Here is a 16,577-nt window from a genome sequence, read left to right on the forward strand (position 1 = left end):
AAAAATTATATTTTCAAGGCTTAAGAAAAATGCGGTATTTGTAGTTCTCTTAAGTTTAAAAATGTTTATTACCGTGGCAAAGATCACAATCAAGTTTAGAAAAAATCATCGCCCCATGAAAATATTTGCTTAAGCTAAACATACAGTCTAAATCATAAACTAATCCAAGTTGAGGCAGTTTAAATAAAGGAATTATAATGTGTTTTTCCACAAAAATGCTGTCGCACTCTTTAAAAATCGGTTATATGAAGGTAATTAACAAACCTTTCAAATTAGCCAAATGGGAGCCGAAACTCACAGAAAAATACTTGATTGCAACATTTAAATTAAGTCCTATTAAACCGTACACTAAGTTTTGTTTAAGGAAATTATTGTTTTTTTTTTATAAATAAAAACTACAGTCCCGGCTGAAATTCGTGTTCCTCCGTGCCATTTTAACTGCGTACTGATTCCTCCTTAACATTGGGCGTAATACTGGCCGCCGTCACAACGGAGTCTTTGTCCTTGTTTCCAAAATCCGGGTACAGCTTGGCCACTTGACCCAACGGAGTGCAAAGGCGTCCCGAGAAGTCCAATCTTTTGTTGGACTGACTTCGCTCTGCTGAGGATATAATATCTAACAGGGACCTGGCGACAATCATTAGTCGAGAATTATTAAGGATTCTATCAAGGAATACGGACATACCTTTGCCCACAACTAGACATGCGACGCTTGCTGGCCTTGAGAAGGCTATTGGAGTTGCTGCTGCCACTAGCACTGCCGCTAGTGATGGGCTCCAGGCGTTCAGGAGAGAGTGGGGATTCCGTGTAAGAGCGCAGGAGACTGGCTCCTGGTTCCGACTTCAGCGGGGCATCACCGTATGCGGCCCGCAAACTCTGTAGGCTTTCCAGAAGATTTTTATGATGCATTGTGGTGGCATTGAGTTGGATAAGTTGCTCCAGTTCCCTATACAGCAAGCGATACTGGTCCTTTGCCTTGGAAAGCTTTAGTCTATTTAGGATCGAGATGAAAGTTGTTATTAAAATACAAAAATTTAAACAAATTGCCTATTGATTGTTTACCTTGCTCCATTGGTGTGTGTAAATGGTAGAACATCGCCACGCGAGGCGCTTTTGTACAGTTCGTGAATGTGCTGCTGGCACCGCACCTCGTCTTGCTTATCCATGTCCTCCTTGACCAAAATATGAAGAAAATGCGGTAGCCAATTGATATGGCGCTGTAGATGGAACAGTATCGAAGAGCTGGTAGTCAGAGGAAAGTAGCGTGGCAGCCGGCGCGCCAAAGGCGGAGCAGATGGATCCTTAACCTTTAGCGGAACCATGCGCGACATCTTGATCAGTTGACCAAGTTCGGCGGTGCGATAGTCCGAGACGCGTCCCCCGGGGCCATCAGTAATGGATGGTGCCTCATCCATGCAGGAACGCGTGATGCACAGGGAATGCACAAAGATCTCGCCACCGCGAGCAGACAGCATATGGCTGGTGGCCTTCGAGCCGGTCTTGCGCGGCATTTCCAGCAAGACTGAGCGTCCGTTAAGCAGAAAGTTAATCAAGCATGAACTGGGCCGCGAGGTGACGTCCACCGGTGTCACGAGGAATTGACCCAGGCAGGGCTGTAGATCAGCAGAGCCGCAACCGCGTGGTGTGCACCACTTAAGAGTCACCGTTTCGTATGTGGCGCCTTGTTTGATGCTCGTGGGTAGACTGAAATCTGGACCACAGGTGATGGAGTGGGCCCTACGGCTGTGCAGGATTTCCACATCGTAGTTGGCGCTGGAGTTGGCGTTCTGCTCTTCCTTCATGGGTATGTTGGTCACCGTGGTACTGGCTAGGTCATAATGATTCAGTATGAGGTGCGTCAGCTTGTACGAGATATCCGGGGCACTGACTGTGTGGATCTCGACGTCCAGCAGCGGCGAGATCTTGAGCAGGCTGCGATTAGTGACCAGCGATTCGACGCCTAGCGGCACAATGTTGAGGATAACCAGGTGGCAATGGTCGATGACCAGTCCCTTCTTGGCTGGTGGCGCGGCTAGGGCGTTCTGTTGCACCAGCACTGTGTTAAAGATGTCTTCTAAGCTCTTCATGCTGGTATTGTCCCGCGCCGAGGTGATGCAAATGACGCGACCCTTGTTGGGAATGCGCGGCAGTTCGTCGGTCCCAAGGTCGGCCATAGCCGCCAACTGCTCATCTGTGGGCTCCGCCAGCGCTTCGATGGCGGCTCGCAGGCCATGGATTACCGAGTAGTCTGAAGATGTTGCTACGTTGCGTGATGGGACGCCCACCATTACCATTGCGTTCATCACGTGCGACATATTTTGTGTGCTGTGACTCCAGGTGTTCACGATATGCGCCGCCGTGTCCGAGACAATGAACCGCACATGCTTTTTGCCGGGAAAGAGATCCCAGACCACGCGGCAGTACTCGATGGAGGATTCGCAGGCGCATGTCCAAAGGCTCTTGCTGAATTGGGATCCACCGCCGCCGGTAGCATTTCCCGCCGCTCCTGTTGCGCCGCCGTCTGCAGACGGTTTTCCCTTTAGGAAGTCCATCGAGATGTACTCTTCGCTGGCGATGCTGAAGTATCGGGTGTGGTCCAGCACAAAGATGGTCTTCTGGTTGCGTTCGAACATGGTGGGCTCGTCTGGACAACTAAAATTGCAGGGAAATTAAAAAAAACACAAGCGTTGATTCCTAATTGTTTACAAAAATTTTTTTTCACCACGAACAGCTGTTTTCAATTTCCAAATTGACCACTGTTCAATTTTTTTTAGTTTTTTGTATCTTAGCAAATATGTTGAAAAGCTCTTTTTTCAAATTCACCAAAATAAGAAAGAACAAATTTTTAAAAAATATATCGATGAATATATACGTGTTACGAACTTGTCCGTCTCCAATTTACCGCATCTGGCAACGCCACACTCTCCTAGAATCACGTTGTTAAGCGAAAGCTGTCAAAATTTCGTAATATTTTCTAGATTGTTTTTTTTTCCACATTCTGAGTGAAAACCGCGAGCAGCGCACGCCAACGTATTAGGACAATGTCGTGGCTTTTGGGCAGGAACCGCCAGCAGCCGCAGTCGGATCAGTCCGCCGGCTTTTCGGACGGAGGAGGAGCTGCCGATCCGGAGGGCAGGACGGCCGGCGAAAAGTCCGGTGATGCGCAACTGAGCCGGGCGGAGCGCAAGGCCATGGAGGCGTACCGCTTCGATTCGTCGGCTCTGGAACGTGCGGCGGATGCTGCCAAAACCCTGGAGCGTTCAAGTAAGCCGAAAATTTCATCAGCCAATTGCATAACCGACATACGCCATGCTATCACAGTGTGCGTGTGCGTCAGAGTCCATGTCCATGTCCATGACCCATGTTAATCTTGTGCAGAACACGCCCGGGAGGCCCTCGAGCTGTCCAAGATGCAGGAGGCCACCCGACAAACGGAATACAACACCAAGGTCAAGGAGTACGAGGCCCATATCGAGCAGGCAAAGGTCGAGCAGAAGCGCATCGATCACGAGGAGCGCCGCAAGACTCTCATCGAGGAGACGAAGCAGCAGCAACAGCGTGCCCAGTACCAGGATCAGCTGTCCCGCAAGCGGTATGAGGATCAACTGCAGCAGCAGCAGCGCGTACAGGAGGATAACCTGCGCAAGCAGGAGGAGAGTGTCCAGCGCCAAGAGGCCATGCGGCGCCAAACCATCGAGCACGAGATCGAGATGAAGGAGAAGAACCGTCTCAAGCTTCTGGAACACGAGCTGCGGGCCAAGGCTCGTGTGGATCGCGAGAACCGGGATATCAATTTGGAGAAGATCCGTCTTAAGGCGCAGGAGCATCGAACTACCGTATTGGAGGGCATCAAGTGAGTGATTCCCCAAGCTAAGCAAGATGATGTAACTGATTTCCCATAACTAATTGACAGAACCGCTGGTACTGTCATCGGTGCCGGGGCTGAAGCTATGCTTACCGACTGGGACAAGGTGCTGACCGCCGCCGGAGGACTTTCGTTGTTGGCCCTGGGCGTGTACACGGCCAAGGGCGCCACCGGAGTGGTCTCTCGATATGTGGAGGCGCGCATTGGCAAGCCTACGTTGGTTGGCGAGACGTCGCGCTTTGCATTTCTGGATGCCCTTAAGAGCCCGCTTCACTACCTGAAGAGGCTGCGCGCCAAGCCGACTGATGCCCTGCAGGGCGTTGTTCTGAATCCAAAGCTGGAGGAGCGGCTACGTGACATTGCGATCGCCACGAAGAACACACGTATTAACAGGGGCATGTACAGGAACGTTTTGATGCACGGCCCACCCGGAACGGGCAAGACCATGTTCGCTAAGAAGCTGGCCGAGCACTCTGGCATGGACTTTGCCATCATGACCGGTGGCGATGTGGCGCCAATGGGCAAGGAGGGCGTAACGGCCATACATAAGGTGTTCGACTGGTCGCACACCTCTCGCCGCGGACTGCTGCTCTTCGTGGACGAAGCGGATGCGTTCTTACGCAAGCGCTCCTCAGAGAAGATCTCAGAGGATTTGCGTGCCGCCCTGAACGCCTTCCTGTACCGCACCTCCGAGCAGAATCCCAAGTTCATGCTTGTGCTGGCTTCCAACACGCCCGAGCAGTTTGATTACGCTATCAACGATCGTCTGGACGAGATGGTCGAGTTCACGTTACCTGGCCTGGAGGAACGGGAACGCCTCTTGCGCCTGTACTTCGACAAATATGTACTGCAGCCTGCCGCTGCGGGTGCCAAGTAAGTATTTCCAGAGTCCTTGCAGTTGGAACATGTAGTAATAATTTACTTAAATTCTCTTATAATCTAGGCGGTTCAAGCTGGACACCTTTGATTATGGCAAGACGTGTTCGAAGATGGCCGCTCTGTGCGAGGGCATGTCGGGTCGAGAAATCTCCAAGCTGGGTGTGTCCTGGCAGGCGGCAGTCTATGCCTCCGAGGATGGTCTGCTCACCGAGAAGATGGTCCTGGACAGGTGCTACTCCGCTGCTCAGCAGCACAAACAGAAGGTGGGTTTAAAAATGTGTATTGACTCATGCGCCTTCAACTGGTAACCTTCAACCATGTATCTTTTGCAGATGGCCTGGCTATCGGATCAGGAGCGTGCCGATCACAAATCAATCACAGGCGCACCTGCTCCACCCCTTACCCTTACTGCCAACAAACTGTGAAGCGCGGAGAAGGAGCTAACATCGAGTAGATGCAACCTGCATTCAAAACTTGTTTAGTTTTCTAATCATTTAACTTTAAGTTGGTACGCACAGGGCTTTATCTTACTAACGGACACCATTCAGCAGCCGAGACACCAAAAATGTGCATATCGGTTACGTGTATGCATTTAACAGCCTGTACATAATCGTTGGCGGAAACAAGTGTTCGTCTATAGATGCAATTAAGTTTGACCCACTGATAATTGTATTATAAGCCTACATTTACTGTCTCAATAGATTATACAATAATAGGTATATATTTTAACTGCTGTTGTTGCATTTCGTATGTTAAAGCTTTGGACGTAGGCTGTAAATTGAATTCGGTCGCGCCAGCACTGTGAGAGATTTATATTAAACTTCTCGCTGGCGCTTCCACCAATTTGACTTGTCCGCAGTGTTTTCCTATGTATGAGTATGAAGTATGAAGTAAATATATATAAATTACCTGTTAGAGATTGCATTTTTATTTCGCCTTTCCTAGCTAGAGGTAGAATTGCCATTATCATTACCTTCCTAAAGTAGTTTCAATGCTCCAGAACAATCTCGGAACATCTAGTTATATTCTTGGCTCTTTTTTTTTTTAATATAAATTTTATGATTTCAATAATTCATTGAAATACAATACAATACAAGATATTTTTTGTTTGCCCCACCTAGCGGAGAGTAGGTGTAGTAGTTGCCAACTATATTTGTCAATGCTAAATGAAGCGACATCTGAGGGACTTTATGTTTGGCATTGTTAGCTTACTGCAAATTCTCTTCCATAGGTGTCGCAAAGTCCATGTGCAGTAAAACTAATACAAAAATCAACTTTCTAAAACCATGTATACATATGTATTTTATATATTCAAAGGCGAATGCTACTTTAACAACCCCAATCTCCTTTTTCACTAAAAAAGTTTTTTACAAATCCATTAATCATACATATGTATATATCCGAAGTTCCTGTCCCAATTTTTAAATATGATTATTCGATTGTAATCTTATCGATATAAAAAAGGATATTTCAAAAAAGCAAAAAGTGTAACCCTTTATACCCAAGCTTATCGGGTGCTTCCACCACACAAGCAGTGTAAACTGCTTTGTGCAGCAGGGACCCGAACCTCAAGAAGTACAGTTTGGGAAACATTTTGATGGGGCGGCAGCACTGTTTTTGCTTGCTTTGGATTTGGCGCGCGAAATTTGAATTTGGGACAAGCGCGACGAAATATTTAATTTTAGATGTCCGCGAAAAAATCATTCAGTTTCAGCCTCACTGGATATATTTCTCTGCAAAAAAAGTTGGCCCACCCACGCCAAAAACATATTAAAATATATTTTAATTTTTTTAACAAATTCTTTATATTTGCTTGCGTTTTTAATTTTTTTGTTCTTTTGTGTTTTTTTTTCGTTTGTTTTTTTCTTTTATAAAACTTTGTTTTAAGTTGTTCTTTTGTTTGTTGTTTTCTGCGGTTTTGTATATAAATAATAATACTTATGGCTAGTAATATAGTAAACGTTTTTCTATTTTTCATCAATTTCGCCTTGTACGCCAAATGCTGCATCGTCTTTGGGCCAAAACGTAAATTTTGTTAATTGATTTGGGTTTGAAAAATCTCCAACGGCCTTTTGTGGTTCGATTTGATGCTGTTGTTCTTGTGTGGTGTTGAATCGAAAAACTGCAACAATTGCAACTAACAATGCTAAAGTTACGCTAATATAGAATTTTGTTTTGCTTCCGTTTCAAACTTACTTGGCTAGGAGTTCGCTGTTCTGCCTTAAGACTAACAATATTTACACTTAGAAAAATTTGCTAATAGTTTTGCTTGCTCATTTGTCATATTCATTGTTTTGCCATTTCTTCGATCTCTCTTAAGAATTTCATTAAAGATTGCAATTAATTTGTGTCCCCGATTGCTTGTGTGAAGGAAGGGAGAGGGGTAATTAGGACCAAGAATTACGAATATATGTATGTGTATACTCCTATATATATTCTCATGCACGTTCACAACCTGAGCACAATTAGCAGTTAAGATCCCCCTCTCCGCATCCTCCATTTCGTCCATTCAATACTGCTTGGAATTGCTAGTAGGCGCCAGCAGGCGTCGCGACCAGCACGCCGCCCTCCGCTGGGGATCCATCGCCGTCATCGTCTACAACTGATACTAACTGCCGACCATGATGTGGGCCGGCTGCTCCAGTTCGTTGTCGTGCAGGCGGGAGGCGGTCACAACCTGACCGCCCAGACCGCTCTTGAATAGATCCTCGGAGCTGAGCTTACAGCTCGGCACCAGCTCCGTGAACTCCGACCCCAGTCCGAACTCCATGTCCAGGAATCCGTACTCCCAGGTATTGGCGCCCGCCGACACATTGGAGCTAATGCTGCTTACATAGGACGAGGTTAGCGAGTGGGTGGCCGAGGAAATGGTGGACAGGGTGGTGAATGTGGCGGTGGTGGAGCTGCTTCCGCAGGAACTGCTACTGCCGCCGCTCGCCTGCACGGTGGTGAAGCTCCCGCTGAATGCCAACGTGGACCCCGAGGAGGAACTGGAACTGCTGGCTGGCACTGAAACTGGCACTGCTGTGGGTGTGGCCGTCGACGGAAGTATACTAAACAAATCGTTGTTGTTCAGCGGATCCAGCGCCGATTGCGAACTCAGGCTGAGCACCGAACTCCAGTTAATGGATCGCGTAGAGTCGTCGTCCGCATAACCCGAATCGCTAGTATCGCAGTTGTTGCTGGTTGCGGTAGGTGCAACTGGCGTGGTGCCATTGCTGTTCGCAGTATTCCCACTACTGCTGCTCATCACCGTTGAGGAAGTGGTGTTGCTGCTAGTGCTGCTTGATGCGGGTGAACTGCTGATGTTGCTGCTCAGGGTTGTTGTTGCTCCTCCACTAGCCGCTGCTGCTGCTCCCGAAGCTGCTGCCGCTGCTGCAGTGGTGGTGGGGCAGGCCGGGAAGGGCGTGGCTCGACCAGATTGCGACTCCCGAAAGGGGTAGTGATCGTAAGGGTGCAAACTACTGTTGCTGCTTGCCGCTGTCACTGAGGAGTTGTTGCTGTTACCGCTGGTATTGCTGCTACTTGCTCCCGCGGATGTATCACAGTTGCTCGGCTGCGTGGTGAAGTTGCCCGCACCCGCTGGCACGCCCCTGTAGGCGGGCTGGCTCTCCAGACGCTCGTGGTAGCCATGTGGTTGCGAAGGCTGCTGTTGTTGCTGGTGCTGGGGCTGGAAACTAAGTTGCTGGTAGTGATCCATGTTGGCCAAACGGGCACAGTTCAACACGGGCGCATAATCCATCTGCTGCTGCGGATGCGGATGCAGTGGAGCTGGCGGGGATTGCTGTTGCTGCTGGTAGGCTGGGTGATACTGAGCCGCTTGTGCCGCCGCTGCTGCTGCTGCGGCTGCCGCTGCAGCCGCCTGTTGGTGGTGCTGTTGCGCCGCCTGGTGCAGCTCCTTGGCCTCTGCTTCGATCTCCCGATCAATGCGTTTCAGCGTGTTGCAAATGAGCACCGAGCGGTACAGCGACTGCTCGGAAACCTGCCGGAAACGGGAGAGTTTGAACATGGACAGATTGCGTATCTTCAGGCGCGTGTCCTTATAGCAACTCCTATTGGCACTGCACCAGCCACCGGGTCGTCCATCACAGCACCGCTTGAGCGGCAAGCCATGAAGCGGTAAGGCGGCGAACGGAACAACGGGCGCCGATGAGGGCGGCGGACTAATAGGCGATCCTCCAGCGTTGCCGGATGCGGCACTGCTGCATCCCAGGTCAAGATAGGATTTGCCGTTCTCTGCGCAACGAATCGTTTGCTGGGGCGCCGCTGGTGGGGCATAGGTTCCACCGTTGGTCGCCTCGTAGAACTGTTGGGCTCCCGCTGAGGCATTGACTGGACTGCTACCCGCCGTCGCCCACTGGGGTGGAGCAAAACCACGCGCCTGCTGCGGTGTCGGCGGTGATTGCGTCATGTGCTGCGGTCCTCCGGTCCGCGAGCAATTCTGCTGCGGGAAAGGCTCCGAATAGTAGTTGGGTTGCCTGCTCCCATAACCGGGGGCATAGCTTCTCTGCTGCTGTGGATGTTGTTGCTGTTGCTGAGCGAGTTGCTGCTGCTGAGGATGTGGTTGTTGTTGGGAGAGCTGCTGCGGCTGCTGCTGGTGGGGATGGGACGGCACCTGGTGCGGATGAGGGTGTGGATGCGGTACAAAGGGATGATAGCGCATGGGACAGTAGGTGGGTATGATGCTCTCCTCCTCCTCGTAATCGTCCTCAAAATCATCATCATCGTCGTCCAGCTCATCGGCGCTGAGCAGAGTAGTGGCCAGCGTGGAGCGGGTGGCAATGCTGCCCCAAGGATCACTGGGCACCGCGACAGCCTGCAGCTTAGAGATGCAGTCCACTGGTTCGGTGGATCCAGCAGGTCCTGCCACCGCCGAAGGAGTCGTGGGCGCATTGTTCGTCCATGGCTGACAAGGAACGGCTGAGGTGACCACCTCTAGCCTAGCGATACTGTCCTCCGGGATCGCCGCACTCGCTGTCGGCGGGAGTGGCACCTCCGCTTGGCTTTTTAGGGCTGCGACGGCGGTAGTAACTTCATGACCATTGCTAATACTTGGCTCCGTTGGCTTTAACGCATCCATGGTTGCTTCTAAACCAATGTGGTTGTTGTTGGACTCAACAGCTGGCTCCGATGGCGGTTGCTGCTGCTGTTGCTGCTCCTCGAGCGACTCCAGGTAGTTGTTGTTGTTGATGGCCCACTTGTTGGCCTTGACGGGAGGCGGGGCACAGTTGCCCGTGTAGGTGGTGTTGGCATCCTTGCTGTCGAAGGTCAGCTCATGCTTCCGCTTGGTGGCGGCTGTTGCTTGAAGACCCATCGCGGAATTCACCTGCAATAAGAGGGAAAATAACATAAATTTAGTGATTGGCCGCGAAAATAAGAAGCACGTTACGAAGGAGATTGACACACAGCAGAAAGGCAGGTGAACTTACAGAAATAATTGTGGTGAACAGGAAAATTACAATTAAATATTTCTAAAGTACGACAAAGATACCTCTAATCTTTAAGCTACAATCGTTCTCAAATAAATTTCGTTATTTATAAGTTTTCGGTTCGGTATTTTCCCTCTGTGCATCATAAATTTCCTCACGGTTCGCACGAGCCAACAAAGGACACACAGCCAGCTAAAAACTTATCAAGAAAATGGAAGTCAGGCAGGGACTTGAACTCCCCCTTTCGCCCACTCAACCAGCCACCGTACCACCCCAGTTCCTTCCACCCACTCGAGCCATGAAAATGGAATGGAATGGAAAATGCCAGGCGGCAACAACGCCAACAGCCAAGCCAGGCAAGCCAGTCGAGGCTGTCTTTCCGTCAGTCAGCCACCCTGCGCCTCACCACAGCCACCTCCTCTCCACCACCCCAGCCCCAGCCCCAGTCCCACACCTCCCCCTTTCGACTGACGGCATTGCTCATCGACGCTGCTCGAAATCTTCTTAAAATAAAACGCACAGAGACGAACAGAGAGGGCGGAACCTCGAGAATCGTGTGGGATGCCACGATTGCCGTAGTCTTCCCATTCTGAATGCTCTTCTTTTCCTGGCACTTTCCCATCAACTTCCGCCACATTTGCTGTGGCACTTTTCTGTGTTTCTCCGTTTCTTTTTTCTGTTTTGAAACTATTTTTAAGTTTTCGAGTTCTGCTCCAGTCAAGATTTTTGATCAATAGTGGAACTAAAGACTGCTGGAAAATACTTTCCCGAGAAAGCTACATACATATGTATACATATACGCATTAAACATATTGTTTTATTTAAAGTTATAAGTTTGTTCATATGTTATTTGGAGATCTCAATTAAAAAGATCTAGATACAGCACCTAGTGCATTTCAGAGTGCCTTCAAATGATTAGTATTGGGTTCATAAATATGTATAATAATTCAACTGAAATTAAATGATCTATACCTCAAATTTTGAGCTTCAATAAGCTTCCTTCTCCCCAAAACTGACACCACCCCTCGGCTTAAGACTATCTATCGATCGCGGAGTCTAGCTGAGGACTTTCAACTCATATCGCCCGTATTTAAGAGTTGCCACCCTTCAATTGCCGGCACTCTGCCCAATTCCGTGCCCTTCTTCATCGAGACTTTCCCCATCGAGTTTTGAACATCTGTGCGTAGAACGACGGCCGAGGAACGGCCTTTGTCATATCCATATATCCATAAGGGTTGCCATATGCTCGCATATTTGCCAGTGCTGTTGCTGCCACCGTGCCGCTGATGTTGCTTATGATGTTGCTGCTGCTGCAGTTCCCTTCAGCACTGGGGGAATATAATACGAGAACCCGATTTAGAGGGTGAGTTTTCGCTTCGTTTTCAGTCCGCTGTGCTGTGTGCGCTGTGTGTTATCGTCATCGAGGTCGGTCGACGTCGGTCGCTGAGTCGCATGTGTTTCGCATTTTTCTACCCCCGACCCTGCCCATGCCCATTTTCCCTTTCCCCTGCCCTTGCCTCTGCCCCGGTTGCCCTTGTTTGCCTGTCTGCCTCTGGGTTTTGCCTTGCCACTGCCGCATGTCTCATCATCGCATTTCATCCCTCGTCGTCGTTGCGTTCTCGTTCTCGTCTGCAGCTGTATTTTCGGTGTTATTTTTGGTATAGGGGCTGGAGCGAGTCTAGACATGCTGGCCGTCCGGACTCCGGATGGTTCGCCCTTTTGGGAACGAACCAACCAAACCAAGAACCATACAACGTCTTCTTTGGCGGCAGCGAGAAGTTCCCTTCTTGGAATTATTGGTTTTGCTCCGTACGCATTGCCATTCCGGCTCGGCTGACTCATTCTTAATCTTCGCTGTCGTCGTTTTAAAGGCGAGGCGGCGCTCACTCATTGCTCATTGTTCTGGTGACAACTGGTCGTATGTGTAATGCAGCCGAAGCTCGTTGCGCATACGTCGTGTGCGCTTAAAAGCTGCGCCAAAAACCAATCAGCTAAAAGCTCACCCCCCCAATCAAATCAAATCGCATCAGCTGAGCTTCGCAACGGGAAAACCAAAGCGAGCATCAACATCAACAACAGCGCACACACAAAAATTAAAAAGAAAAAGAAAACTTTCTACGCTAATTTTCGTTCGAATGGAGAAATGCTGGCCATCATTATAAGCCGCAGCAGAAAACAAAATTTATACAATGCTGGCCATCATCTTGGGACTGGCTCCCTGGCTGACGGGCTGACTGTCTGGCTGGCTGATGATGATGATTTTCGAGCTGCGTTCGCTGGCAATGTTGCTGGAAGTTGAATTTTATTGCCACACCAACATCACTCAGGCAGTTTCAAGCGGCAACAGCAACAGCAACCAAGCACTGCAGCAGCAATACAAAAGCCAGTCCCCGTCAAGCGTTCGTTGCTTTTTACCCACCAGCAACATCTACAGCAACACTTGCGCAGCAATAACAACAGCAGCAGCAGCAGCATTTTACGCTTCGCCAGCAACTCGTTTCAGCTGGCACTGGCAGCGGACTGCAAACTGAAAACTGACTGAAAAAGCAGGAGGAGATTTGCGGAGCGAGGGGCATGGGTCTCCGTCTCCGGCTCCGACTTCGACTGGCTCCAAATTGACGGCCCGAGTCTAAAGCTCGCACGCAGCGTCGCTGCAGTTGTTGCTGCTGTTGCTGCTGCAGCAACAACAACAACATCGTCGCTACCTTCAAATTCCAACATATTCAAGTTTCAGGTTATGAGCCAAACAAGCAGCCAGCGAACAGAAACCAACCCAACCTGAGAGCCGGAGCCAGTCATCGTCAGCAGCAACAGCAAACGCAAAAGCAACACGAAACGAAATGTTTGGCCAAAAGGCAAAGCCAAGAGCTAAGAGCCAGCCAGGAGACAGTGGGCTAAAACTGACCTAAAAGTGTTTTCCATGCTGTTAGCCCACAGTTACATACGAGTAACTACCAAGGAAATATAATATATTTTAGTTTATTAGATCAGATGAGATCTTCTCTGTTTCCATTAAGGTCTTTATCAAGAAGAAACTATAAGTTTTATAGCAGAATGATCTAACAACAATAATTATAAAGATTTGGCATAGAGCTGAGTATTTTAAAAAGCTGTCATAGCTCAGACGTATGTGGAAATTTAATAAAATAATATTATAAAACTTTTTGATAACTTATAGTAGAGAAAATTTATATTGCACTTCTATTAAGACCCAAATAATTTTCCAAATAACATTCCATCCCATTGTGCCCGTTCGAGAGTCGACTTCCAAGCATTTAAGTCGGTCGCCGTTGTCGTTGTCGTTGTTGCTACCTCCAGCGCCTGGGCTCTGAAACTCCGGCTGGCTTTAACTCTGGGCTGTGGGCTTCGGCTTTGGCTGTGGGTCTGGGTCTGGCTACGACTGTAGCTCTGGCCCGATCCACTCCGGTCGGAGCGGGTCTGGTGCTCTGGTCTGGGGCCCCACTTTGAATTCTTCGGCTGGGGCGCACAGCACAACGTGCGATAGCTGCGAATCGAGTCGCGTCGAGCCGAGAGCCGCACATAAAAAACAACGTCAAGAGAAACAACAAGAAAAAAATAACAAGTAGAAGTAAAAAAGCCGAGTTTCGGCTTTCGAGCTGGGTTTGGGTTTAAGCCGCGATCTCCGCCAAAGCAATTTAAGTGTACGAGCCAAAGAGGAAGAAGAAACTTTGGAAACATAAAAAAGAGCGCGCGCGGCCCGAAGACAACGACGATGGGGCATAATAAAAAAAATTACCAGCGAGCTGGGGTTCAACGGAGTTGAATAAGAAGAAGACGAAGACGAAGCGCCCGAGCGAGCGGTCTTCAGCTCATCATAATAAAAATGAATTGAATTGAAGGCAGGGGCGAAGACGCACCAGCACCACCCGGTCTCCCACTCTCCTTTCTCGAGCACAGCTCTCTTAGTTTCTTATATTGGTGGATGTGGATCTGGATGTGGATCTGGAAGTGGATGTGGATGGGAAGCTCGAGATGCGGCTGGTGGCTCGGAGTTTCCCATGCTGGCTTAGTTATTTTTTCCCTCCCTCATGGTGAAAACTTTGAATGCAAACACCCACAACAATAACAGAGCGGGCGAGCTATAGTATTTGCTTATAGCGGCACATGACGATGTGGGAACGGAAAGATTTCCGAGCCAGGCTTTCCCACTGACGTTGAACTTCCACTCTCGGAGGTTTATCATTTGTTATGTTAAAACTTATACCAACGATGCAATTAAAGTGCATAAGAATTCAAGAAATCTAGTAAAAGCTTTTCATATTTTTACTACAACCCCCAAGCAAAAATTTTATCGATGGTAAAAGAAATAAAGATGGTAATCATTCTTAATTCATCTGGTTTAACAAATATTTTGAACTACAATTCAACTGTGTCGATGGTTATTTGTAAAATGACTTGTCCACTCAATAGACTGTTTACCCAAACATGAATCAAGGCTGCGCTAGAGCTATGGATGGACTATGCTTTTTGGGTTGGGCGGAGTTTTGTGGGTTGCGTTGTGTGTGGCAGACTTTTTTGACGTGCGCATATTTTGCGTCGACCATTTCATGTTGCCGCACCACGGAGTTCGCCGCACGACTGACAGACAAAAAACCCCCGATTCCGATTCCGATTCAGATACCGAGTTTCGAGTGCGAGTCCCCGTGTCGATGTGGGGACGTCGATTGGCGGCAGAGGCGGAGGCAGCGGTCGCGACGGAGACAGGAAGCCACCGCGACGGCGGCGTCGTCGACCAAATCAGCTGTTTTTGGCGAATTAGAGCAATTTTCAATGCACGCCGCTTGCTGTTTCTGCCTTCCTTTTTTTGCGGCTTTTTGTTGCGCGCTTCATGTCGAAGATTTATAAGCAGCGACGTCGGCAGCGAAGTTGGCATCGCAATTGGTGACATTGAAAATTTGCAAGGCATCTCTTGCTCTTCCCACTTTGCGTACGTGAGTGTGTATGTGATTTGGCGAAATGGTGGAACAGCTGACAACATACATTACCCATACGAGAGGAGGCCAAGTGGGGGACGTGGGGTGTTAAGAATGGTAACTTTTGGTCAATGAACCATACCTCCCAGCCTCGCCTGCTTTCCATCACGGCAACTCAGCTGTTTCTGCGATGTGTACGATGCCGGAGTTCGGCATTTCGTGAAACGTGAGTCGAGACCCTCACAAATCCCAATACCAACCATCCAACCAACCCATATCATCCCATTCCATTGTAACCCGCCCAAGGGTCGGGCGAGCATTTTTACCTAAGGTCGAGAACCATAATCCCCGAAAAGGATGCAGCGCATTAGACACGCCAGTGGGTTCGGGCTCAATTTCGGTTTTCTAGGATTGCAGCACTCACTTTCTACCTGACCAACCCAAACGATCCATCAATATGTCATTCCGACTGTCGAGACTTTAAGGACGAATTCGACTGTGATTGAACCTTTGCCAAGTAGCGGGTCGACTCGAAATGGGAATGAAATTGCCAGGAAATCAACCTGTTGGTCGATTGATTGCCTAGCTAATAAGAAATAGTCTGAGCAATACCTGTATGATGGTGGCAACTTCCTTCTATGGGAATTGATAGGAATATCGACATTATTAGTTTTAAACTCTAATCTTATATTAAACACGAATTATAGCATTTGCAGATGATAATAAAGCACGATCATACAAATTCTGCACCGAACTTTATAAAATTATTGTTATATCGTAATATGATCGTAAATATACTCTTCGTATATGAGTATATGAACCATTTTTTGTTATCGAATCCATTTGAATATTGTCTCTAAAATCAACTAACTTTGTTCAAATACATCGCAACGACGTCTAGAGATCTCAAAAATCAAATGCCTTATAGATATTAATTAATATTTCTGGACCTTCAATAGCGGTGATAGTAGAATGGAGATCCCCAGCTGATGGTCTCCCGAACACAATAGCTTCTCCACTTGGGCAGATAGCCGATGATCATCGATCTGCATGCAAAAATTTCTGCCTTGCGGTCTTATCACGCAGACCAGCTGATAAGACAAGAGAACGAGTAGAGCGAGCAGAGCAAAAGAGAGTTGAGTTGAGCCAGGGCATTGCGTCAAGTGCGCTAATCGCTCCGAATCGGAACCAGGGCTACAGCCGACGAGCAACAACAATTGCCGTTAACAATTGTCGGAGCGACAGCACACTGCGCAAATTGCACGTCGCGCAGTGTACGAGGCAACAACAGCTATCAAGGCGTACGTACGTACATTCACCAAGCCGCTTGGTAAACACAAAATTACAAAAACAAAAAAATACCATGGAAAAAACTGTGGGTATATATGTACGAATGTATGTTTGTACATACAGCCCCAACCAACAAAGACTCCACTCCACATCCCATGCATACATACGTACATCCACAGC

The 16,577-nt window shown here is 48.5% G+C and overlaps 3 protein-coding genes across 5 annotated transcripts in view; 1 reads left to right on the forward strand and 2 right to left on the reverse strand.

Moving 5' to 3' along the window:
- Positions 1-38: 38 nt before the first annotated feature.
- LOC6553317 (protein asunder) lies at positions 39-2,733 on the reverse strand. Of its 2 annotated transcripts, XM_026975727.1 has the most exons (4): positions 2,707-2,733; positions 1,063-2,652; positions 686-991; positions 39-627 (listed from the first exon to the last, which is right to left on the reverse strand). In XM_026975727.1, exons 2-4 carry the CDS (start codon positions 2,631-2,633, stop codon positions 435-437), a joined length of 2,070 nt encoding a protein of 689 aa, XP_026831528.1. In that variant the 5' UTR covers positions 2,634-2,652; positions 2,707-2,733; the 3' UTR covers positions 39-434. The 2 variants fall into 2 exon arrangements, with proteins under 2 accessions (XP_026831528.1, XP_001980161.1); XM_001980125.3 differs by having other exon boundaries at positions 1,063-2,727.
- A 126-nt stretch (positions 2,734-2,859) lies between these two features.
- Positions 2,860-5,659, forward strand: LOC6553316 (ATPase family AAA domain-containing protein 3A homolog). The gene is made up of 5 exons (XM_001980124.3): positions 2,860-3,264; positions 3,379-3,853; positions 3,914-4,738; positions 4,809-5,007; positions 5,077-5,659. Exons 1-5 carry the CDS (start codon positions 3,042-3,044, stop codon positions 5,167-5,169), a joined length of 1,815 nt encoding a protein of 604 aa, XP_001980160.1. The 5' UTR covers positions 2,860-3,041; the 3' UTR covers positions 5,170-5,659.
- Positions 5,660-6,614: 955 nt separating this feature from the next.
- LOC6553315 (RNA polymerase II degradation factor 1) overlaps positions 6,615-16,577 on the reverse strand; it is a 34,868-nt gene continuing 24,905 nt past the window's right edge. For both annotated transcript variants that reach the window (XM_001980123.3, XM_015154357.2), the window contains exon 2: positions 6,615-10,070. In XM_001980123.3, the coding sequence (XP_001980159.1) occupies positions 7,353-10,070 (2,718 nt within the window). In that variant the 3' untranslated portion in view covers positions 6,615-7,352. The remainder of the gene's footprint in view (positions 10,071-16,577) is intronic.

This window comes from Drosophila erecta, unplaced genomic scaffold (assembly GCF_003286155.1).
Source record: "Drosophila erecta strain 14021-0224.00,06,07 unplaced genomic scaffold, DereRS2 tig00000000-arrow-pilon, whole genome shotgun sequence".
Classification (NCBI taxonomy): domain Eukaryota; kingdom Metazoa; phylum Arthropoda; class Insecta; order Diptera; family Drosophilidae; genus Drosophila; species Drosophila erecta.